Source organism: Colias croceus, chromosome 26 (genome assembly GCF_905220415.1).
Source record: "Colias croceus chromosome 26, ilColCroc2.1".
Taxonomy (NCBI): domain Eukaryota; kingdom Metazoa; phylum Arthropoda; class Insecta; order Lepidoptera; family Pieridae; genus Colias; species Colias croceus.
The window spans coordinates 4,468,827-4,493,842 of NC_059562.1; the positions used below are offsets into that span (position 1 = coordinate 4,468,827).

The following is a 25,016-nucleotide window of genomic DNA, read 5'->3' on the forward strand; positions in this document are numbered from 1 at the left end:
TTTATAAATATGTACCTACCTAAAATCTGTGACTAATTCGGAAGTTTTAAGTACATTTCTACGTTTATAAAATGAAACTGTCGAAGATTTCTACTAGATTTAGGTACTTTGAACAAAATTTTCAAATCGTAAAAATAAATATTATTAGAATAAAGATATTTGTTTCCACAAGTCTCGCATTAAGAATACTTTTTAAACGGAATAATACGGAAAATATAGGTAGTGCTCGAATCACAGTGAGTAATGAAGAAATTAATTAAAAACATATTACATATTCATGAACAAGATATGAATAACCATTTTGGATTCATTCGACAATGTTAATCCATTTACATATTTATTATGTAATTGCCTTGTCTGAGTGTCAATCACGAATGAGCTAAGACCGAGTTGGAATAAAAAAAAAAACTTTAAAAATAAAATACTTGCATTTATCCTCGTTGCGGGAATCAAAAAATTTAATATTATTTTTTCTAAAATATTTTTTGAAACTACTCTAGGTTTAACAATTTTATGTGTTTTTATTATCTTAAATATTACTTATACAAATTTATTTATCCGATTCATTGTAAGAGACCTATATAATATGTATCTTAAGGTATATGTATTTAGGTATATACCACATAAAGTTTCGCATCATAAATAATAATAATGGTTGTCGTTCTTTATGTTAAATTAGCTGATGTAATGAGCAAAAGCGAGCGAGCGAAGCGAATGCTATTATAGCGAATAGCGGTACGGGCTTTCAATGATTTCCTTTTTTAATACGTTATTTTAAATCCACAATGGCATAGTGGTAAGTGGCCGAGTGAGGATTGCGAGTTTTATTCTCAGTACATATATGTGGATGATACAAAATGTGTTTATCTGATATGCATTGCCTCATTTATTTCATATCCATTGCTTTCAAAGTATAATATACCTAAAAGGAAATATCTAATTGCGGCGTTTAGTCAAATTGAAGCAATGTTAAATATTAAACTCTACTAGACATAACTGTTGTAGGTACAAACCACAAAAATCAAAATTGAAAAAGTAAAAAACAAAACGAGATCAACACAAACATGAAGACACATCTAAAATTATCCACAATTACGTAAACGATATAAACGCATCTTATTTCATTCCAAAAAAAATGGCGATTACATCAATCGATGCGTGGGACAGATTAACATCACGTACCTAAATTCATAAATAATGATTCATAAAAAGTGCATTTAACTTCAGAAAACTACGGTGCATTTACATAAACGAACATAGAGTTAGAGCAAGAGCATTCTTTCGTATATTTTCGAACGCACTAAGAACAATGAACGAATGCTCTACACTCTTATACAGTCTACGCCTTTTTATAATAAAAGAATTTAACATAGTGGGATTCGAATCAGCATTCAGCGTCTGATGTAAATCCACCATAATAGTAGCATAGTAAAAAGGCTTGATTCTCTCCGTTTTGCTAACAATGGAGGTCAAGCACCTGTTTCAATTACGTCTTCATTGTTAGGGTTGGTAGAAAGTGCGTTTTTGTGAAAATTCACATATTAACTTGCGTGAGGAGTATAATATTCTACATGACTTGTTACGACTTAATTGTTTTGATGTACTGCAGTTGTTTTGTTATTGTCTTTTAATAGGTGACTTACGTGCTGTTTTAGGATTATTAAAATAGGTAGGTATTTTACAAGATTGTATTTTTAACACGCTTTTATTAGCTTTACCTGTGTGTTTTGTTTGTATGTTCCTTCAAACTTGATTTTCTTGAAACTTTGTACACTTATCAAGGATTGCTGAATTGGTGATAGATCAATCAAAACGATCAATAATTTAATGACTATAAACGTGTTTCTTAGTTATTTTTAAATATGTTTGCTGTCTAGTTATACAAGGAGAAATACATATTATTATAATCAATTACACCCAAAAGTTATACTACATCATAAACTAAAAGCTAAACAAACATCTATCACACTGCTCTGATTTCGATACTTTCCTATCACAGTAATTCAGTAATAATTTAACATCATTATCACGCGTTATACTCATTCAACACAAATAAAAATATAGTTATTATTACCAACAATAGAGTAAACATAATTTATATGACAAGCACCATTTGATGGATGACTTTGAAGTTATTGTTAACTACGTCCCCAATAACATGAGCAATTTGAAAGCAACTAGTATTATAGTAAATATTATTTTTTCCTTTATTTATATACTTGGTACTCTAAAGCGTAATGAAAAATAGGTCACAGAAAATTTCATTTATAAAGAAAATAATATGGTGCCTCGGTAATTAAGCCCTCAGGTTAAAATAAAAAGTTCGAGACTAGCCACACTAGCTAAGCTAGTTTTGTTTTATTTGACATTATGTACATCACTTTCGTGAGAAAACCGGCAGCCAAAAAGTTCGACAACATGTGACATCTGTCAGCCCATGGTCAGCCCGCACTTAGCGTGGTATATGATCTCATACGAGGCCTGTAGAAACAAATATGGCCTGATTATGTTACGAATAATATGTGTAACAACGAGGCTTTTGTTTATTATAAATTAAATGTTTTTTTAAAGATGTTAAGTAATTTTAATTTTGTTTGATTTGAATATAATGCTTAGGTTTACAGAAACATGGAGTAGGTACTTGAAATATACCATTAGGTAGATAAATTCTATTTAGTTCTATCACATAACTACTTATCCAAATACATAACACTACCACGCAAGCGATGAACGAACCGCACGAAGCCGCGAACAAAATAGTCTTACGAGAACATTATTATATCAAAAGTTAAAACATACTTATAATAGATACTTTAGGAATTGTTCAACCCTACACAAAAGTGCTAATAGTGACCTAGACATGGAAGTGACCCAGAAAATCTAATTAACTGCAATAGTAACGTCTTAATATTGTTAGTCTGTTATGACTCACCTTTACTGGGACTCAAAGATGCTTTAGGGCTGTCAATTTTTGTTAATTGTGTTAATTTTTGTTGTTTATCAAAGGTACCGAGCGTTATATTTTAATTGGAAACATTGTATTTTAATTAGGAAATATTTTTACTGACCAATTATTATGAAACTAGAGTTATCATGACTTTATCCGAATGTGACTGTTTATGGATTTTATGTACAAACTTGCACTTTTCATTAAATTCATGTATTTTCGTATTTCTTTTTTGTTTCTACCTCATATAGGTTGTGCAATTGTTTTTTTTTTATTTTTACGCGCTTTCATCTATTTTTCTTTTCAATACTAAACAATATTATTGTAATAGTGATAAGTTAACATATCTACTAGAGTCTAGACCATATAAAAGAAAATAATCATTTTCTCTTTTATTAGACAATCATCACGTCCAATCATTCTCAAACTTTCGCATCGATAAGAAAACCCCTATTATCCAATTTTATTGAAATCACCATGCGTGATTTCTGTACTTTCGTCAGTTATCGTGACTTGGTTTCCCTACTGTCGTTTTATGTACCTACTGAGAAAGAAAAGCGTAGTTTCGTGACAACATTGAGTTTCGGTTATGTAAGCTATGGCCTATGGTTAAGGTTTAAGTAATTGCTTGTAAGTGTTACTGAAATAGTTGTAGTTAAAGGGAATAATGGTATTCACTGTGGGTATTCATTATCAGTTATCTATGGAATTGTAGAAAAATTGGAAATGGTGAAAAGCCGTTACGTATGTTAATTAGGAGGAGAAACTTAAAGCTATTTATCGATCTTTTTAGGTGTAGGTGTATTTACTGCGTAGAGGTATATATACTATCTCTACATAGAATGAAACAACGTTGCTTTCTCTGTCCCTGTATCCCTATTTTCTATGTCCATATGTATGCTTAAATCTTTAAAACTACACAACGGATTTTGATGCGGTTTTTTTAGTAGATTGAGTGGTTCTCGAGGAAGGTTTTAGTATATAATTTATTAGACAAAGCGAGTGGGAAGCTATTGAACTATAATACAGACAGCGGCTTTTGTCGATCATTGGTTTTGTGAAAATAATAATCTATCTGGGGCCTTAGACAAAGTAACAATTACAAAACGATAACGAAGTTAGAAATCGCAAAAATGTATGGGATTGACATTAGATAGACCACGTGATCTAACGCGGCGTATGTCAATCCCATACATTTTTGCGATTTCTAACTTCATTATCGTTTTGTAATTGTTAGGTACTTTGTCTAAGGCCCCAGCATAACTATTCAGCGAAATGAAACTTGTCACAGTGAACTGTGCAATTAGTTTTATTTGAGGCGTGTTAGACTCGGTATAGGAATCGTTCTTTTGAAGACATAATCTTAAGAAATCTACGACCTATGCATCAGATTTAAATTATTATACAATCTTGCATTGTACATGTGCATTTTCCATTGAGAATGTTACCGCCCGCTGGCAGGTGATCAGTTCACCTGCTGTTACCCACTAACATACATAATAATACATAATGGCTATAAAGAGTCTCCATGAACAGGTAACTAACTTGGTTAAAATTAACATACAACTTATAGATTATAATTATTATCATATACATACATATAATAAATCTGTAGAAGGGTCAATTCTGTACATTGAAAATATTGAAAAAATAAATACCAGGGGGTGTTACTGGATCGATACCAAACCCAAATATGTGATTAAAAAAATTTTTGTCTGTCTGTCTGTCTGTCTGTATGTGAAGGCATCACGTGAAAACTAGCGGTTCGATTTCGATGAAACTTGGTATAATTATACCTTATTATCCTGGGCGTAAAATAGGATACTTTTTATCCTGGAAAAATACGTAGAAAAAAAATAATCTTAATTTTTCAGTTTTATCCATAGACGTTGTTCCGTAGAACCGCGAACACACGTTGCGTATTATTATAGGCCTAGCCGTATTTGGGAATTGGGTCCAATAGATATTTATAAGATGTTATTGTCAGAGGTACTCAAAATGGAGAAATAAACCATCCACGCGAAGACCGACATCCGCGCGGACGGAGTCGCGGGCGGAAGCTAGTAATAAATAATAATACATAATAGCTATAAAGAGTCTCCACGAACAGGTAACTTGGTTAAAATTAACATACAACTTATAGATTGTAGGCAATTATATAGAATATATTTTAAAAATAGTTTAGTTTTTTAGTTTAGAAGTATTAATTGGTATTGAATGATGCCCTTTACAATTTTATTTATCTATAAAATTTCCTTTTTGAAATTTTACTGCAATAATTGTAGCTCTTAATATAATGGAATAAAGTTAACTATTTTGTGAGGAGACAGGTCACAAGGGTCACGACTCACGCGATACAATGGACGCATTTTACTTATTATTTTGCTCTTATTTATTTCTAGCGCGGTTTCACCCGCATTGCTCCGCTTCTGTTAGTCTTAGCGTGATGATATATAGCCTATAGCCTTCCTCAATAAATGGGCTATCTAACACCGAAATAATCTTTCAAATCGGACCAGTAGTTCCTAAGATTAGCGCGTTCAAACAAACAAACTCTTCAGCTTTATAATATATTATAATTATAATATAAGTATAGATGCGAGGCTTTATTACAACCGAGTAAAATGGAAAACGGAAAATTGCCTTAAATAGAGAATGGGGGCAAATATATTTCAGTTACTATTATCTACGGATTTTCCTAACAATTAGCCTTAGGCACTGTAAATCAGAACTTTAATATTTTTTTTTACTCCTTAACCACCTTACTTACCAAGATTTACACACCATGTCGTATACTTTATTTCCCAAATCGAATCCAGTACTTTACATGAAAAGCCGGAAGATACAGTTTAATAGAGTAGGCGATGACATAGTTGTTACTACGGTTGTGAGCGTAAATACATGACAGACATGCAATATGCTTATAATAGATTATTTATATCGTGACCTTATTATTATAGGTGGTTTATTGAATAACCTGAATTTCTTTATTTCCATCAACACATAAATAGTAAAAGAAATATATTTTGTGTTTGTGTTCGTCAGGCCGCAGGCGTAATCACATACAAAATATAATGTATGAGATCAATCTTAATCTATTTCCTATTTATTAGTTTCTAGTCAGTGTGATTAGTAACAGTAGTCATAGTTCTTGGTCCATGGTAACTATTTTTTAAAGCAAATCAGCAGAGTTTAAACGTAGAAGAATATGTTTGATTTATATGACTTTTGCAAGATAGAATTTTTACATACTCTTATACAATCCATCATAGCCTTTATTCGATATCCATACATTCCTGTATTTATATTTCATACATATCTAATAAAGCACCCATTCATATAAATAATAGCTAAATAGAAAACTTCAGATCGCAAAAATACTATTTCCAACATCAAACAGTACGCATGCGTAAATAGACTCATGGAAAATCAATAGCAGATGAGATGCTGCGTCCCACGGCTGGGAACTGTATTTAATTTTGTTGTGACGGCTTCGAGATTCAATTACCTATGTTGGATTTAGTACTTCACACGTGGGTTCAATTATTGATTGATTGTATTGTAAGAACTATGAGCTGTTTATCTATATACTAATATTATAAAGCAGAAGAGTTTGTTTGTTTGTTTGTTTGTTTGAACGCGCTAATCTCGGGAACTACTGGTCCGATTGGAAAAATTATATCCTTGTTAGATAGCCCATTTATCGAGGAAGGAGCGGAGCCACGCGGGTGTAACCGTGCGGCACAGCTAGTATTATCTAAGTCTGTTAATTATTTCAAGCTTTGATTGTTTAACTCTAAACTTATCATAATATTACCATTGTCATTTAATAAGCTTGTTATCTTTTGCCCAGGTTGCCTGGAAGAGATCACTTCTGTGTGATAAGGCCGCCTAATAAACTATACTGTTTTTTTTCTTTTGTATATTAGTAATAAGATTACTAAGTATAGTTTTACTGTAGAGTAAATAAATAAATAGAATTAACAAAAGATAATATCAATAATAAGGTCTGTAGAAGGATTCAAAACTTATTAATAAGAAAAAATATCGTCGCTTTTACAAAAGTACTCAAAAACTGTTGATTTCTCTACCACTCTACAATAACTCTACAATATTATCTATATTCTACGTCTCTCTCTTTATAGCTTGAAAATATCTAGAGAATAGCATAAATTTCGACCAACAAAACCATAGGAAGGGAGTGAAAAATCAATAAAATCAAACTCTTTTTAACAAGGAAGCGTATAACAAATTAAGAGCGCAGACTGCGCACGCGTCGCCGGAAGCAGCTAAATAATGCTAACGCTGACATCCGCAACACACTGTATATGGGTGACAATTGTTCAATTGGTCAAGTATTTTAGTATGTAAATAAGGGGATTGGACCGAAGTAAAAATATGTTAAGGACTATGAGTGCCTCGCGGTATTACCCGCGTGACTCTGCTCCTGTTGGTCCTCCGCCTATCTAACAAACAAACTACATAGTACTACACTGTATATTAATATAGATAATGTTAAAATACAATTGCAGTAAAGCTTTTACAGTTCATGGTAAGTATGGATAATACCTATATTATTCGACTTTATTATAAAGCAAAATAATATGTGAAACAGGTTGTAAAAAAAAATTTTAAAACCGGTGAAACTGTATAACCAAACAATAATAATATTTACTTTAAAAATATACATGATATAACGCCGGAAGTTTCAATATTATGTTGGGTTCAATGCCTTGTATGTTTCTTATATCGTCCATTTTGAATATTCATAGATTTTATGACAAGCGTCAATTTTATTTGTCACATAGTAATAGCACTTAAAACTTGAATTGATTTAAAGTCCGTTAAAATTTAATGCCTTGAATTAATTATTATTTACTGCAGTACTAAGAAATCTTCATTCAATTCAATTAACGTAGAATTTAATGAACTTTCAATTCAAAAGAGCTTCTAAATTATGTATCCTTCATTCCTAAGAGACGAAATTTAGAATAGAAAGAATAGAATAGAAACACATTTATTCCCAAAAAAGATGATACAGTAGATACATTAAAATTCAGACAACACTTATTACTAAAAAAAAGGTATAACATTTCATGTATACGTAATAATATTATATTATATCTGTATCACCTCAGGGAAAGGGATTACTGACTCAGCATAAATGTTACAGCTGAGGCTGTAACGCTGTTATTCTAAATTTCTCAAAATAATCTATTTACTTGAACTCCTATATATTTTATAATGTATGAAGTAGCGTTCCATCTTTCAACTAGTTATTATATTCTATTAAGGGCCTATTTTTAATCCTTGGTTAAAACTTATTCGTCTAATAACGTAGTTATTAAACTACTATTTCAAAAATGTAATCTACTTGCCCGTATTTGATAGTTTACAGGTGACATTTTAATATGTTCGTGTAATACTTTATTGGGCGGATAAATTTTATCCAAGGATTGAAAAATCGGCCCTAAATATAATATTCTGTCCACATCCATCCAAACTACAGTAGAGGCGTGACGTGTCTAATAATAATCAAAATTATTATTTATAAACTAAATACTATTCTCGAAGAGTCAAACTAAAATCTAATACATCACACATCTAATAGAAAGCTTAAAAAATATGCCCTTTATTACTATCTATCAATCATTCCAATTTATAAACTGTCATTAACTTTAATTATCCCCTAAACTATTAGAGCAATAATGTCTTCAAAAATAAATCAAAATGACTCGTCGTATTTCTATTGGAATGAAAAAATAGACAATCATCAATCTTCATATACTTTCTTTAATGACAGAGTATTATGATAGAAATTAATCTAAACGAGTATCTATTTATGAGCTTAATAAAAATTAAACTTGATTGATGGAAAGGATACTCAGATATGTGTTCCAATATTCGATAATAGTATGGTAAAATTGCCGATTGTAAAAAAACGAATTTTCTCAATTCGTAGAATATTTTGAGTGATGTAGAAAAGAAGTAAGCTTTTAGCTTAGAGATTTTACATAAATAATAATTAATGCATAAACAAACAAGACAATCTATTTTCGAATGAGATACTATTTGTCACAGTTAAGCAAAAAACTACAAAGTTATTCTAAAATATATTATTCGTAAGTTTTTATGTTCCAATTTATGATCACAAAATATAAGACAATTTTTCTCAAAATTATTTACATAACATGTTGTTTATGTAAATACAGATCATTTATTGTTATAATGTAAACATCTACATAGTTATTACATTAGTTAAAATACATATAAGCGAAAAGACTTCGAAGCCGGGCGCCAAAAGTAGTTCCTCGTTTAATTTTGTTCATAGGTGTCTAATAAGTAATAATAAACCTTTTATAGACAGTGTGTTGTCCCCTAAATGTTTTTATTACTAGAAAATCTTATTCCCGCATTATTTAATAAGGTCAATGGATTCCGTTAACCTATTATTTAATGTATCATACAATTGACTAAATTGTATTGCTTTGTTTGTTAAATAAATCACGCCTAATGCACAAGAGAGAGTCAGCAAGAGTTTTTATGACCCTATAAAAATGATGAACAGCGGCGTTTCGAATTTGTTCCTTTATTATATTTTCTATTAAAAAAATATTTAGGAAACAAAGATAATTTCTTGTGCCTTACAGTTCAAATTAAACGATCCTGGATTATTTTTAAACAATATAATCTTTGCTTTTAGAAACTTTTCATACGAAATTCAGAAAATTAGAATAGAAAATTCCCACTAGATGGCGCTACGTGTGTTTTGTACAGATGTAAGTCGCACTAGCGAAGTTTTTTCAAAAGTGCATAAGTAAAATTGATATCTCGTTTCTCGTTAGTTGTACGTTGCTCAAATTGGGAAACAAGATTTATCTTGAAAGGGTTTAGGCGGGCCAAAAGTCCTACCTAGACCTATATAATATATTAATATCATATCATTAAATTAAATTTACATTACGATACAGTATCACACTAGACATGCGCAAAACAGTACGTCAAATAGTAATGCAACATCACACATCTCTTCCACGGAAGTGATATTACTCCGTAACATCACATATTACCTGATCGATTTTTAATGAAATCATGACCGAGTAATGGGTGATATGTGAAGTATTACAGATCATATTGAAAAATAGCAATAATAACTGCATTATTATACTTATTAGTTATTACATATCGTAAAATTACAATTGAAGTAAATATTTAAAAAATGTAGTTGATTTTCCTTCATACTTGGCCACGTACTTTATGTTGTTTGTTAATAATTGTAATGAACGCAAGCAAATGTAAAACAAAATAAAAAAAGTTAAGTTTTATGAGTGATGCGAGTGATGTTTGTAACTGATGCGTAATGCGTGATGTTGCATTACGTGTTAAAGTGATATTACTTTTGTACTATTACACGCATTACCTACCCATGTCTATATCACACTGTTAAATTATTATTACATAATATATAGTATACGTAACTACCTAATTATGAAATACTTTTGTAACTTGTAAATACATTTATTTTAATAAAAGCTCAAAAAATAATTCATTTAGTTATAGTAGTTTATAGAGACTACCACATTACAGGAATGAAAAGTTACATGAACATCTTATTAACTTTAGTGAATTTTTGTATGTTTGTAAATATTTTAAGATACCGTTTCCATTATGAAAGTTATAGCAGAAAAGTACACAATTCAGCAATGACAGGATCCTTTTTATTCCCACGTCAACCCGAGTAAAGCAGAGGCAAGCGAAAAGCTGATTTAAAAAACAAACATTAACTAATAGCGTCTCATTTTATATACTTATTGTAACTTATAAGGCAATGTAATTATCATGAGATTTACTGATGCTGACTAGAATATTAAAGACAAGGAAAAATCTATTGTTATAGCATTACAATAAAATACAATTACATTTATATTGATATAATACAGTAAATCTTTTCAACAGGTCCCTACCTACTCTAATCATATTAAATATCTTAATCCATAATCGTACCAGTAGTTCCTGAGATTAGCGCGTTAAAACAAACAAACAAACTCTTCATCTTTATAATATTAGTATAGATTTATTATTTTTACTTATTTATTTATAATAAACATATCCTGAATAAAGAGCTAAATAATACGGACTTACTGCATACATTCTACATATTGTTTATTTACTTTCGTTTATAAGGCAGACAGCTTGACATAATATTGATATTTCTAACATTAACATTTATTCTATAATCTATTTCATATAAATAACACCAACTTCTTTCCAGGCAAGTGGGTCGCAACCTCATCATCCCGGGAGGCACTAGAACCATCGATGCCACGGGCAAGCTGGTTATGCCTGGTGGTATCGATCCCCACACCCACTTCGAGCTCGAAATGATGGGCGCGAAGACGGCTGATGATTTCTACAAGGGCACCAGAGCGGCGGTGGCCGGTGGTACTACCACTGTCAGTGAGTGTCGATTTTTCTTATTATCTTTTTAATAAGTTTTTTTCATGTTTAACAAGTTATCCTAATCCAGTTAGAGGACAAATCCAACTGTGAGACTACCCGACTTTTTTAAAATATGTACGCACTAATTGCTTTTTCTTGAAGTAGGTATTGGAACGCTTTATGAAATGAGCTTGTATTTGAAAAGATTTAAAGTACTTGTAACCTGTTTTTGGTGCTCTACTTCACAGATTAACGTCAGGTGGCCCGTATGCATTGCTTACTCTGCGATAATATTTCACTGGTTTTGAAGAGTAATTTAGAGACATACAGATTATAGAAATAATAAGGGCTTCATTACTTACATAAAAATTAAACCAAAATAAATAATTCTCATAAATTATGAATAGCTACATACAGCAGAAATAATAAGGGTTTCATTACTAAAATAAAAATAAATGATACTCATAAATCAATGCTTAATGGGCATTCCTGTAGTTTTTCTTTATCAACCCCTTTAACTAATAACTTGAAATACAATCTCGAAAACAACAATAAAATCTTTTATTTGCTCTGGTAACATAAATTCTATTAAAGTTATTATTTACTACAATAATCACTTAAAGTATATTTTGCGAAAACAATTAACTAATTATTATTACACCATACTTTTTCAGTCGACTTCGTGCTACCTCAAAAGGGACAGTCTCTTATAGAAGCATACAACAATTGGAGACAAAAGGCAGATAACAAGGTTAGTTTTAAAACCCATGCTCCCAGCAAGCACAAAACACCATTATAACAAACTTATGATAGCACGAGTTCATGTACAAAGCATTATAACCAAATCGTATATCGGCTGTATTTCTTTTATACGACTCTTATAAGTAAAATTTGGGCCCCCCCTTTAGACAGCGTTGAGCTATACAAAGGCAATTTAATAGCATTATAATCATCGTATTAAATCATTAATTAAGTCAGTTATGAGCACATGAATAAACAAATGGCATTTTTTGCGACTTCATTACAGTTATTATATAGCTTTTAAAATTACAATCTGTTATTAAAATTTCATAACAATGCTAACTGTTGTAATTCCTTTGTAAAAAAGAAAATCTTATGATTTTAAAAATATATTGATCTGTTTTTGATCGTGCAACGTTATGTGGACTTGAAATATTTAAATGTGAAAATTAATATTGAATGATGGGTAAGTACCGCCTGTATTTCTGAATGTTTTGAGTGAAATTAGCTGCGCGCATCAGTTTGTCGGGTGAAATATACATGTTATTGAGAAAGAATACACGCGCCCTCGCTAATATACTTTATTAGTATATATATTTTTTTTTATAAAATATAACCTATTTTAAACAAATATCACAAAATTTAGATTATAGCAATAGTTTTAACAATTAAAGTACCTTATAAAGGTATTGGTACAAAATACAAATGATTTCATTCCCTTTCTAGTCAGATCTTAGTAACTTGTATTATTTTTGTAAGATAGGAAAAGGAAAGCAAATGGCGACAAATGAAATTAAAGCTTTAGGCATTTGACGATAGCATAATAGTGCTGTTAATTTTAATATGGCTCGTCACAAAAATTAGAGCTCGTATAATAGTGTAATACAAGACACTTATTATCTTCAGCCATATGACAGCACTTCGGAAATATGTTATAATTAGTGACTGATTTTATCGAGCTTATCAGGGAACCGTAATTACTTGGTATAAAATAAATAAGCCAAGATTTTTAACTAAGCCATTTAAAAAACCAACTTGCTTGTTCTTTTCAGAACCAACATGCCCTGCAAAGTAAAGCGTTTCCCAACATAATATGAAGATGCCGATGAAGAAGCTTTTTTTGTTTACTACAATTATTATTAATAAAATCAGTATACCTACTCCTGTTTAAGTTTTCATTTGAATCCGCCTGTTTTTTAGTTTTATTCAAAGCCTTTTTATCCATTAACCAAATTCAAATTACGATGTTATTAATACTCATAGTTCTAACAATACTTTTATTTCGATCAATATATAGCTATATACTGTAGAGATGAATAAATTTGAAAGAAAACGGAGCAAACGCATTAATTGTTATAAAGTCAATGTTAATATAGGATTAGCAATAAATTAACACAATAATGGACTATTATAAAGCTTTTATTCTTTAAAAAACCAACATACGTTCAAAGGCACTATAAAATAATTTATTTATGCTTATTTAGAGCGTAACGTTATTAAAATTAGCAATATAAGATAATAGTCTTACTATAAGTTTGAAAGCTGTTTTAGAAGCTGTAATTTAGAATTATCCTACGTTTATTTAAGATTTTTGACATTGTAACAATTTTTTGGTAACTATTATATATATATATTATTTGATGAAGCAAATGCCTTTATAAAGTACTTATATTTGGATAGTGTCGATTTAAATAATTAATATAACTTCAAGTCATAATTCTGTATATATTTTTGGTTAATATACAAGTTATGTGCTTGCTGGGCTATTACTGTTTAATATAATACAAGTGATAACTGCGTTAAAAACAACCGACTTCAAACTTGCACTTGCAACATTTACAAATACAGATAAAAATGCTCATAAAATAAAAACTACTGAGCCTATCCGAATAAAAATTTTATGGGACCAATTCGACACCGTCCCGCATCGAACAAAAAAAGAATCACCTAAATCGGTTCAGAAACCTCGGAGTAATCGGTGTACATACATAAAAAAAAACATACCGTCCGAATTGATAACCTCCTCCTTTTTTTTTGAAGTCGGTTAAAAATAATTGTAATCAACCTTTGCCATTGTAATTTCCGCACGAAAATAATATTTTGTTAAATGAAACATGTTTCTGAACATAATATAGTAAAAGAGGGTACTTGTAAAAAATAACAACCTAAAAAAACATAAAATTTCGCACTTGCTTTCATGAACTGTATGACGATTGACAATAGGTAAGCGCATACATAATACATACATTTGTAAGAACTATAGGTTGCCTACCTACTCGTTTCAACAAAACACTTCAAACTTTTTTTATTCTTTATTATAAAGTAGAAAGGACTCTTCTTTGAACAAAAATCAATTCAACAATCGTACTTTAAATATTTTTTCAGATATTCACATCTATTTAGTATGTTATAAGCGTGATATTATTACTATTAGTGCTATAATATGTGATATTTTTTCGGAAGAAATAATAATTTTTCAAAACATTTCAGGTATGCTGCGACTACGCCCTCCACGTGGGAGTGACCTGGTGGTCGCCATCCGTCAAGAAGGAGATGGAACAGCTGGTCTCCGAACATGGGGTCAATTCCTTCAAGATGTTCATGGCGTACAAGGGTGCGTGGATGCTGGACGATTATGAGCTGATGGTTGCTATGGAAACGTGCTCCGAGTTAAGGGCACTGGCTCAGGTACGGCATTTTGCTTGAGAAATAGGGATTTAAGATAGTTTTCCTAACTAGTATAGTGTGTACAATTAAATATTAATAAACATGTTTGAGAATTAAAATCACTAGTTCATAAATGTGACCTATAGAAAACTGAAATTGTGAAAATTGTTAGAATAGTTTTAATATTTTTACACATTCTTTATCTATACTAATTTTATAGAGCTGAAAAAGTTTGTTTGTTTGATCCCGCTAATCTCGGGAACTACTGGTCCAATTTGAAAATTCTTTCGGCGTTAGATAGCCCATTTATCGAGGAAGGAAGGGTATATATCATCATTCATCACGCTAAGACCAACAGGAGCTGACCAATGCGGGTGAAACCGCGGGGCACAGCTAGTACTTGATAAAGCTTTTGAGTTGTAATTATAGTAAATAGTTCGTAGTTTCAACTTTCAATATACTACACAGTAAAATGTTGCGGAAAACTCTCAACTTCATACCTTATTTTTTTTTAACTTATTTCATCGTAAACTTTATACGCTACTTACGAAATTATTGCAATCCTTTCCTAAGCCGTATAAAATGTACCAATATAAAATCACAATTATTCCAGGTCCACGCAGAAAACGGTAACATCATAGCGCGTAATACAGAAAAGCTACTTGCCTCAGGATTAACAGGACCCGAAGGTCACCAGCTTTCCAGGGATGAGGAGGTGGAAGCAGAAGCCGTTAATCGAGCTTGTGTTATTGCTAACCAGGTGATTTACTTATAGAAAAATTAAAATATATCTTTTTTCGTTTTATAGGGGACATCGTTTAGGATATTTGTGTCACTTTTAGGTGTCTACCCTCTTTGAATTGGTTGATATTAAAATTTAAAAATTCCCCACTGCATTTTGTGTTGGCAGCCATCTTGGATTTGATATAGTTGGAACCACCATAGGATAAAACAAAAAAAAACCACCATGTGATAAAACAAACTCGCTTGAACTAAAACAATTTTTTTTTTTAATTTTACAATTCTATTATACAATTTAAACTCAGTGACTGACGAATATTCCAAACTACCCGCTATTTATGTTAAATATGGATAATCTGTTTTATTAAAACCATACAAATAGATATTAGTTGAGCCCTTTCACTCATTTCTGGGGAACTACATTTAAACTATGTATAAGAATATATAGTTGAAATTAGGTTATCCTAATAAATATACGAACATAATCTACACTCATATTATAAAGAGGAAAACTTTGTTTGTTTGATTGTAATGAATAGGCTCATAAACTACTGGACCGATTTTGATGAAATTTGGCACAGACAATCTTTAGACCCTGAGAAAGGCTAACTTTTATTGCGAAATATGCACGGGCGAAGCCGGGGCGGACCGCTAGTATTAATATATTCCTATATTGTCCAGGTAAACGCGCCGCTATACATCGTGCACATAATGTCCAAAAGTGCGGTCAAAGCGCTGCGTATAGCTCGCTCGAGACAGAACCCGCCAGTTTATGGTGAAACGTTAGCCGCTACTGTGGGCACTGATGGTGAGTTCTATTTATACTGGTTAAATTTTGTTTAACTTTTCCTAAGACGGACCCCTAGCGCCACATTATCATGATCCGTGGAACCTTATTCGCAATACTCACATAGGTCTATCTAAATTTCAAGGCTTTCGTATTTTTCTTGATTTGTCTGCGGACCGTTAATTGTGTAATAAACCAAACTTAATATTATATGCACATTGCTTGCCAATTCCACCCGTTATCTCGCCAGATCAATCGAATTCATTCTATCGAATAAGGACGTTTAAGTTCCCGCCAATGCGAGCGATCTCATTTGAGACGCTGTTTAGGTATAATATGTGTTTAATAATAAAAATAAAATCAGCAACGATTTCAAGGTGCTGAATTGAACTTGGGAGTGAATCGGTTTATTAATACGAGCCTCATGCGCCTAACGGATACCCCGCGCCATCTATTGCCATCGCCATCTCTTATGGTTCATTTTTTATGGTCTTTTTTTAAAATTTACTATAAAAAAATAAGTCGGGTTTTCCTTCCTGACGCTATAACTCCAGAATGCACGAACCGATTTCCACGGTTTTGCATTCGTTAGAAAGGTCCCGGGTTCCGTGAGGTTTAAGGTGTCTCTGGTGGCGAAACGGAGTTCGCCCGGCTTGCTAGTATATTATAGCACCATGTTTTTTTTCAGGAACGCATTACAAAAACGCCTGTTTCCGTCACGCGGCTGCACATGTGTTATCGCCCCCACTTCGCCCGGACCCCGACACGCCTGAAGCCATTGTACAGGCGCTTGCTGAGTGAGTATTATAATTTTATTGGCGTTTTATAGAGGGATGAGAGCTTTTTTGCACGTTAAAAAATGTTTTAGCTCACAAATAGGCAAAACATTTTCAATTTTTTCAATATTTATGGTGAAAGTATTTGAAAGAAAACAAAGAAGATAGCAAGAAATAAGGTTTATTCAACAAAAAATATGAAAAATACAACAAAAATGGTACTTTTGGCTTATCAGTGTGGTCCTAAAAAGTTGTTGTAAAGCGCTGCTTTTCAGTAGTACATATTTATCATTTTATTTATATAATGTTTCTGAAATTTTCAGTGACGATCTCCAACTAATCGGTAGTGATAATTGCACTTTCCATGAGAAAGATAAAGAGCTTGGCAAGAACGACTTCACCAAAATACCCAATGGGGTCAACGGGGTTGAGGACCGTATGGCCATTTTGTGGCAGAAGGGGGTTAATACTGGTATGTCTATAGTGAAGGTCTTGATATGAGAATTATTGTAAAAATTCTTGAAGTAAGTCTCCCAATAACTTTAGGTATATAAAACTGGAGATTTAGGGCCGATTTTTCTTATCCGTCCATTATAGTACACGATAATATTAAAATGTCACGTAAACTGTCAAATACGGGCAATTAGAATACGTTTTTAAAATTGTAGTTTTATACATTATTCGACGAATAAGTTTTAACCAAGGATTGAAAAATCAGCCCTTAAAATAACTTTAGCAGGTTTATTTCAATTTTTATTCAATACTGCATGGTAGTATAATTAACGTTTGCATCTTTTCATGAATAACAAAAAATCACGTTCAAGTTACATAAATCACACTATAATAGACTTAATACTTATCCCGTTTATTTTCCATACTATTATTTCTGTAAATTTTACTACATTTTCGAAAAACATATTTAATACCTTGATATAACATATCTGGACATCCATGTAGACTGTTATTTGAACTACGTAAACTACACCAATCCATACTATAATGACACACACACATGTAAAGTAACTCTGTCTGTTACTCAATCACGCCTTAACTACTGAACCAATTTGCATGACATTTGCTATAGAGATACTTTGATACCCGAGAAAGGACATAGGCTACTTTTTACCCCGGGAAATAGGGGTAATTTCCGGTTTTATCCCGGAAATCCCACGGGAACGGGAACTTTGCGGGTTTTTCTTTGACTGCGTGGGCGAAGCCGCGGGCGGAGTCCTAGTATTTAATAAATTCAAATTTAACCCAGGTATAATGGACCCGTGCCGTTTCGTGTCCGTGACGAGCACGAACGCGGCGCGTATATTCAACTTGTTCCCGCGCAAGGGTCGCATAGTGTCTGGCTCTGATGCTGACGTGCTCGTGTGGGACCCGCGCCTTGAGAGGACCATATCAGCTGCTACGCACAAACAGAGCGTCGACTTTAATATATTCGAGGTGAGTTCGAGGAGAATAAAAAGGCAGAATAGGCAGGATAAAGAAGTAAAATGGTCATTTTACACGACAAAAATGTCCTTTGGGAAGTAATTTTTCAGGAAAAAAGTACAAATTGCAGGGAAAAAGGTCACTTTTGCAGGATTAATTGTCATGTTGAGGTAGTAAACTGTATTTAGTATCTTAAGAAGTCCGTATAAACACGCTAGGGTACATAACAACCTGTACCCCTGTAAGGTTGCTTTGTGTCTGGCTCTGATGCTGACGTGGTCGTGTGGGATCCGCGCCTTGAGAGGACCATATCCGCTGCTATGCATAAACAGAGCGTCGATTTTAATATATTCGAGGTGAGTTTGGGAGCCATTAGACAGGATAAAGGGGTAAGATGGTCATTTTGCAGGAGAAAAAGTAATTTGGAAGGAGATTTTGTAGGATAAAAAGTTATTTTAAACATAATTTTGTGTAGTAAAAAGTTTTTAAGAATATTAAAGACTTAAGATTTTCATGTAATAATCCTACATCGAGAATAAATAAATTGCCTTTAAAAATAAAATACCCATTAGGACCCATTTAATATGGAGCTATAGATGCAAATGTAAGTGACTTTTTCTAAACATTCTTAAGAAATGTACCTTTCCAGGGCCAGCACGTTGTGGGCAGTCCGCAGTACGTGATTGTCAACGGACGTGTGTGCCTCGACGATGGGGAGCTTAGAGTTGTTGAAGGTATAATTTGTTTTATATTGATACGATATCTAAATATATTGAATACAATTAAAAGATTTTTTAATGTAATAAAGGAATACATTTAGATTGAGAGAGAAAAAGTTAAACATATAATATTTGGTACGTTATTAACACTTCATTCTTCAATTTATTATTTTTGCACTGTCTTTTTTCATCTGCTAAATTTATTTAACTGAGCTCGTTACATTTTGTCTGAAAGAGATCACTGCTAAGTGATAAGGCCGCCTAATAAACTGTAGGTACTGTGTTTTTGTATAGAATTGGATCATAATTTCCTTTTTGTATGGTCATCAAAATAGTGTTCAAACTATAGGTATCAGAAAAATCCATCATCAAACAACAATACTTTATCTCACTTTAAACACAATTTTCCAGGTCTAGGCAAATTTTTGAGTACCCCAGCAAACTGCCCCTACATATACGGCGGGGGTGAGGACATACCCCGCACCCCACAGAAGGTGGACTACCCTGAACCCACCACACCCCACCGGGTCACTAATGGTACACCTACTCATGGTAAGCAATTTATGAACATTTATTTACGTATTTTTTGTATTAAAATCCTTATTTAATACATAGTTGGATATCTTTAATTAATTTATTATTTAAGCGCAATAAGAGTCAAAAGTTGGCTATAGTCATCTTATTAATGATTTAAAATTAGAACAAGGGTAAATAAAAATTCGTTCTTATATTTCCGTAACATTTTATTGTCATATTAAATTAAATTAAAAAAATAGCACATGTTACAATTATTATATTATTCCCTGGTTCTACTGCATTCAACATCATTATACATAATTATGTACTATGTATATAAATTTTCACAAATGTAGTTTTCTTACAATTCCAAAAACTTCTCCATTACAATTCCAGACATGAGCGTGGCCACTAAGCAGCTGGACGGCATGTCGGTGACGTCATCCGGGTGCAGCACACCCACCGGCCGCAAGATGCGCGAGCCCGGACAGCGCAACCTGCAGAACTCCACCTTCTCCATCAGCCGTGAGTACATGCGCTGTAGCTGTAGCCACTGAACGACTAGACATGTCGGTGACGTCATCCGGGTGCAGCACACCCACCGGCCGCAAGATGCGCGAGCCCGGACAGCGCAACCTGCAGAACTCCACCTTCTCCATCAGCCGTGAGTACATGCGCTGTAGCTGTAGCCACTGAACGACTAGACATGTCGGTGACGTCATCCGGGTGCAGCACACCCACCCATAACTGATAAAGCAGTATAGTTGAACATTTTTAATGAATAATATTTTAGTTTTCATGCACCTGCTAAGCCATGGCTGCTTATAACAAAGACAATTCAAAAACAGAGTTAATAAAGCTTCAACAGAACACGTTATTTAAAAAAAATACTTGTATTACTTACATAAAAATAAATATAAATAAATCACTTTTCTAGATTTGTACAACAACTAAATAAAACTAATGTATATTTTTTCTAATTACAGAGGAAATGGAAGGGCTGGACCAGAAGACATCTGTTCGCGTGAGGAACCCTCCCGGCGGCAGGTCCTCCGGTCTCTGGTAAAAATCGGGAAAAACCGGTTTTTATCTATAACTTCAAAAACCGTAATGTAAACCGGTACTGACCGCTACACTTTTGCTTGTGAAAAAATGTTAAACTATTTAGTATTTATTAGTTCTCTAAGTTGACATTTTTAGAAACATAGAAACACTATTTTTGTCTGAGTTTGTAAACTTAAGTTAGTTTTTACGAGATTCGTATGAATCAAAAAATTAATTAACTTTATATGCTTAGTTTAACGAATGCTTATATGAACTTAAAAATACACAAAACACATTAACATACTACTACATATTAATTATAATAAAACTGGGATTTTTATTCATACTTAATTATACCAAATGTATTTTCACAAGCTAGTGTAAGTTATTTGTTTCGAAATAAATGTGAACTTGAATGTCTGTTAACATGTTTGTATAATATTATAAATTATAAAAAAGGGACAAAGTCTTAAAATACTGCATAAAACTATGTTTATTATGACATCCAATATGATGGAATAATCGATCTGAATAAACTTTTTTAAAGAAAATTATTTAAAATATTATACAAACATATAAATTTTGTTTGACTGCTTAATTTAATGCATGAATAAAGTTGATTCATTACAATATTCGTTAACATAGACTGATTTTGTAGGAAAATGTGTTATTAGCAATAATACACCGTAAACGTATTAAAATTATTCCATGTTGAAAATTCATAGTAAAATGAACAGGTTAAGTTTTATAAATCATATTATAACCATTGATGTATAACTTAATATTTTTCTATGTTTACTAAATTAATCTTTTCGAGCATTTATTTGATTGTCTCTGTTTTTTTATTATCTGTGGCATAAAACCAAACGAAAATGGAGGCAAAATAACTTGACATTTATATAACCTATTAAAGGACTATAGATAACTTGAATTGTTTAATTCACAATTATTGTTTATTGTTTGCATTTTATTTGCACTCCCATGTTCCTATATGTATTCTTTCAAATAGGTACTCTTATATGTTAATCGTTACTGTAATGTTTTAAATATACTTTGTATTTGTATTAGCAATGTTCGATATTTATTATCTTAGGGCCGATTTTTCAGTGCTCGGATAAAACTTATTCGTCGAATAATGTATAAAACTACCATTTAAAAACGTATTCTAATTGCCCGTATTTGACAGTTTACGTGACATTTTAATATTAACGTGTAATACTTTATTGGACGGATAAGTTTTATCCAAGCATTGAAAAATCGGCCCTAAAGTTTATTATATTATCTCGCTATTATCTGTAGAGCTTGTAACACAAATATTATTATGTTATTCTCTAAAATGACCAAAGTAGTATGTGCTCTACCTAATTTAACAATAAGATAGAATTAAGGATAATTTTTGACGATCATCAAACTGTAGAAAAATGTTGGAAAATGTTTTTTGAGAAAAGCGCCATCTATACACAGTAATAAGTACTTAAAATAGAAGAACTTTGATGTAAGTTTCACAACGGGCTAATAGATGGCGCTGGTTTAAATTCGTAGAGGAATTAGGCGAAAACCACTGACCACCAGTACAAATTTTTAAAACAATTTTACCACTTCTATTACTTACTAGTCCTCGTAATTTCATCACAATTTTATAGTATTTACAATTTTTCTAATTGCCTGTTCTTTATGCATTGTAACAATAAACAATGTAATCGATATTTACTGTGTTTTATTTTAAAATGAATACTGAATTAACCTTACCCTTTCCCTTAACTTTTTCTTTGAGCAAGCCTCAATATCTTGCCAGAAGCCAAGAAGCTTTTTTGAATTCTTGATTCATCGTAAATATTATCGTACAGAAATATTTCAGTTGAATATCAATGAAAATAATATTTTCTGTAACAGAAATACGAAAACCAGCCTTATACTTTACCTTAGCATAAAGTATACACTCATATACATCATCATAAACGACACAGAAAAGCTAGCTGTTCAACTGGCCTAGCCTCGCCGTTCATCGAGTGTTCTAAATGATGCCAGAACCACGTTTAGATTTCTCTGGTTGATACATAACGTAGGCTTATTCATATAACAGAGTCACCATTCATAACATTATTTTAATTTTAATTAGATTAGGCAAATCGTTATTCGATATGTTATCGATCTAAAATATTTCCAAAATTTTAACATTCTAGTTACTAATAATAAATTCGTTCATTGCATAAAAACGCAATGACATCGACACTCTTCTTATCATACACACTCATCTCTCATATTATAAACTAATTCATCCGCGTTATTGAGTTTTTCTTGTTTATTTTTATGTTTCTGTGGGAATATCATAACTATAATTTAATAAGCTCCTTAGAACATCAGCTATCCGTCATATACAAAACTATATTACTTGATCCCACAGACAAACTGCATGTGCAGTTTTGTGGGACTTAGACTTAAGTTATTGTAAGTAATAATTTGTAATAATAATTTCAATAAATAATAATAAATAATAAAAATAACATACATAAACAAAAAAACTATGCTGCGAAAATAATGACATACAGGTATTTAAAATATAAATAACTAGCTGATCCAACAGACGTTATCCTGTTTTATTCAAACGCGTAAAGGGTTCAAATCTTTAATAAATAATATCGCTATCTATTGAATACATACTTACTCAATCCAGCCAGTAGATATCGCCATATTATTAGGTATGTAAGAATAGTTTGTACTTAACTACAGAAAATTGTGACTATTGAAGGGTGTACAAATAATAATTTGCAATAAAATAATTTTGTGACCATTTTAGTTTACTGAAATGTAACCTATCCTATCTTTCAAGTCAGATCAAACTTTACACGGGGTGCAAATCAAATAAAAACAATTCGGTCGGTGTAGAATAGACCTAGAGTATTAAATTTAGCATATAGAGCATTCGTTGATAAATTTTACCGAACTCAACGTAAAGTTACATTCTCATTCTCATGATAATGCAAATGCAAATTTTCGTAATAACTACTACTTACAGTTACTACAGTTAATTAAGAAATTATTTAAAATAGTTACTAACTATTTTAAATAATTTCTTAATATAAATAAATACTAGGGCATTTTAAAAATCAGTTCGGTAAAATTTATCGACGAATGCTCTATGTGCTAAGTTGAATGCTCTGTCTAGTCTACACCGAGCTAATTGTTTTTATAGTATAAATGAATTATGATCAGTATACATTAATAATTATGATCATTGAAATATGATCAACTGCGAATTTCAGTAGTATTTGTATATTATGTAGATTATTATTAGTCTGTGGTAGTATATACAGGAATTAAAAAGTGGAATTTTACATACAGCCAGGGGCATACAGATAAAGATGAAACCTTAAAATGATAGGCTCCTTAAAATGATCGGGTATTGTTTCATAATTCATAATCATAATTTTTGGAAATTGGATTGTTATTTTTTGAAGTGTATTTTCAAATAGGTGAACTAACTCTTTCGCCATCTAATAGATGGCGCTAATATAACTAATTCAAATGGTTGTATATTTTCATTTCTAAATCTTTGATAACAGACTAGATGCTCGCCCCGGCTTCGCCTGGGTATTTTTTTGTTTTAAATATTTAACTGCTATTGTCCTAATCTGACAAAGATAAAACTCATAAAAATGCCGGTCTTCTCTAATTTATAAATGGTATAACTAACTCGACTTTAATATATTTAAACAGTATGTAGTTGTGAATTTGTATTAAGTATGTGTGGTAAATGTTAAAATATGTAATGCCGATTCAAATGTGCTTCTAGATGAAGTCAAGTAATTGAATAAATAAATGTTTCGAGTTTGAGTTTGAACTCTGATAACATGATATGTTATGTTACAGTTTTGCAGTATATATGTAACATATGTTACAGTCAAAACCCTGAAAAAGTCAATAACCTTATTGACCGGTAAAATTAGTCAACTGATTTTGTCAGATAAAATCAGTCAATAAGGATATTGACTGATGCCCTTAGTCAATAACCTTACTGACTAATTTTACCGGTCAATAAGGTTATTGACTGATACATATGTAGTAAGATTGTGAGTGGTTTTTTATGAGTGTAGCTGTAATTGTAGTAACGTAGCAAACCTCCACAATTTACTGTGAGACTTATTTTATTTTGTTCTAATATACAAAAGCTGGAGACTTCGCTTTACATCAATTTAGGTTTA

At 31.8% G+C, this 25,016-nt stretch overlaps 1 protein-coding gene across 4 annotated transcripts in view; it reads left to right on the forward strand.

Moving 5' to 3' along the window:
- Positions 1–21,355, forward strand: part of LOC123703421 (dihydropyrimidinase) — a 52,318-nt gene extending 30,963 nt beyond the window's left edge. For 2 of the 4 annotated variants that reach the window (XM_045651404.1, XM_045651403.1), the window contains exons 3-15: positions 11,220–11,404; positions 12,061–12,137; positions 14,618–14,815; positions 15,408–15,554; positions 16,217–16,343; positions 17,011–17,119; positions 17,422–17,570; positions 18,360–18,547; positions 19,185–19,269; positions 19,666–19,806; positions 20,167–20,198; positions 20,338–20,434; positions 20,757–21,355. In XM_045651404.1, the coding sequence (XP_045507360.1) occupies positions 11,220–11,404; positions 12,061–12,137; positions 14,618–14,815; positions 15,408–15,554; positions 16,217–16,343; positions 17,011–17,119; positions 17,422–17,570; positions 18,360–18,547; positions 19,185–19,269; positions 19,666–19,806; positions 20,167–20,198; positions 20,338–20,434; positions 20,757–20,836 (1,615 nt within the window). In that variant the 3' untranslated portion in view covers positions 20,837–21,355. Of the gene's footprint in view, positions 1–11,219; positions 11,405–12,060; positions 12,138–14,617; positions 14,816–15,407; positions 15,555–16,216; positions 16,344–17,010; positions 17,124–17,421; positions 17,571–18,359; positions 18,548–19,184; positions 19,270–19,665; positions 19,807–20,166; positions 20,296–20,337; positions 20,435–20,756 lie in introns of those variants that run through there. The other 2 variants (XM_045651407.1, XM_045651406.1) reach the window with 2 other exon arrangements.
- Positions 21,356–25,016: the final 3,661 nt, after the last annotated feature.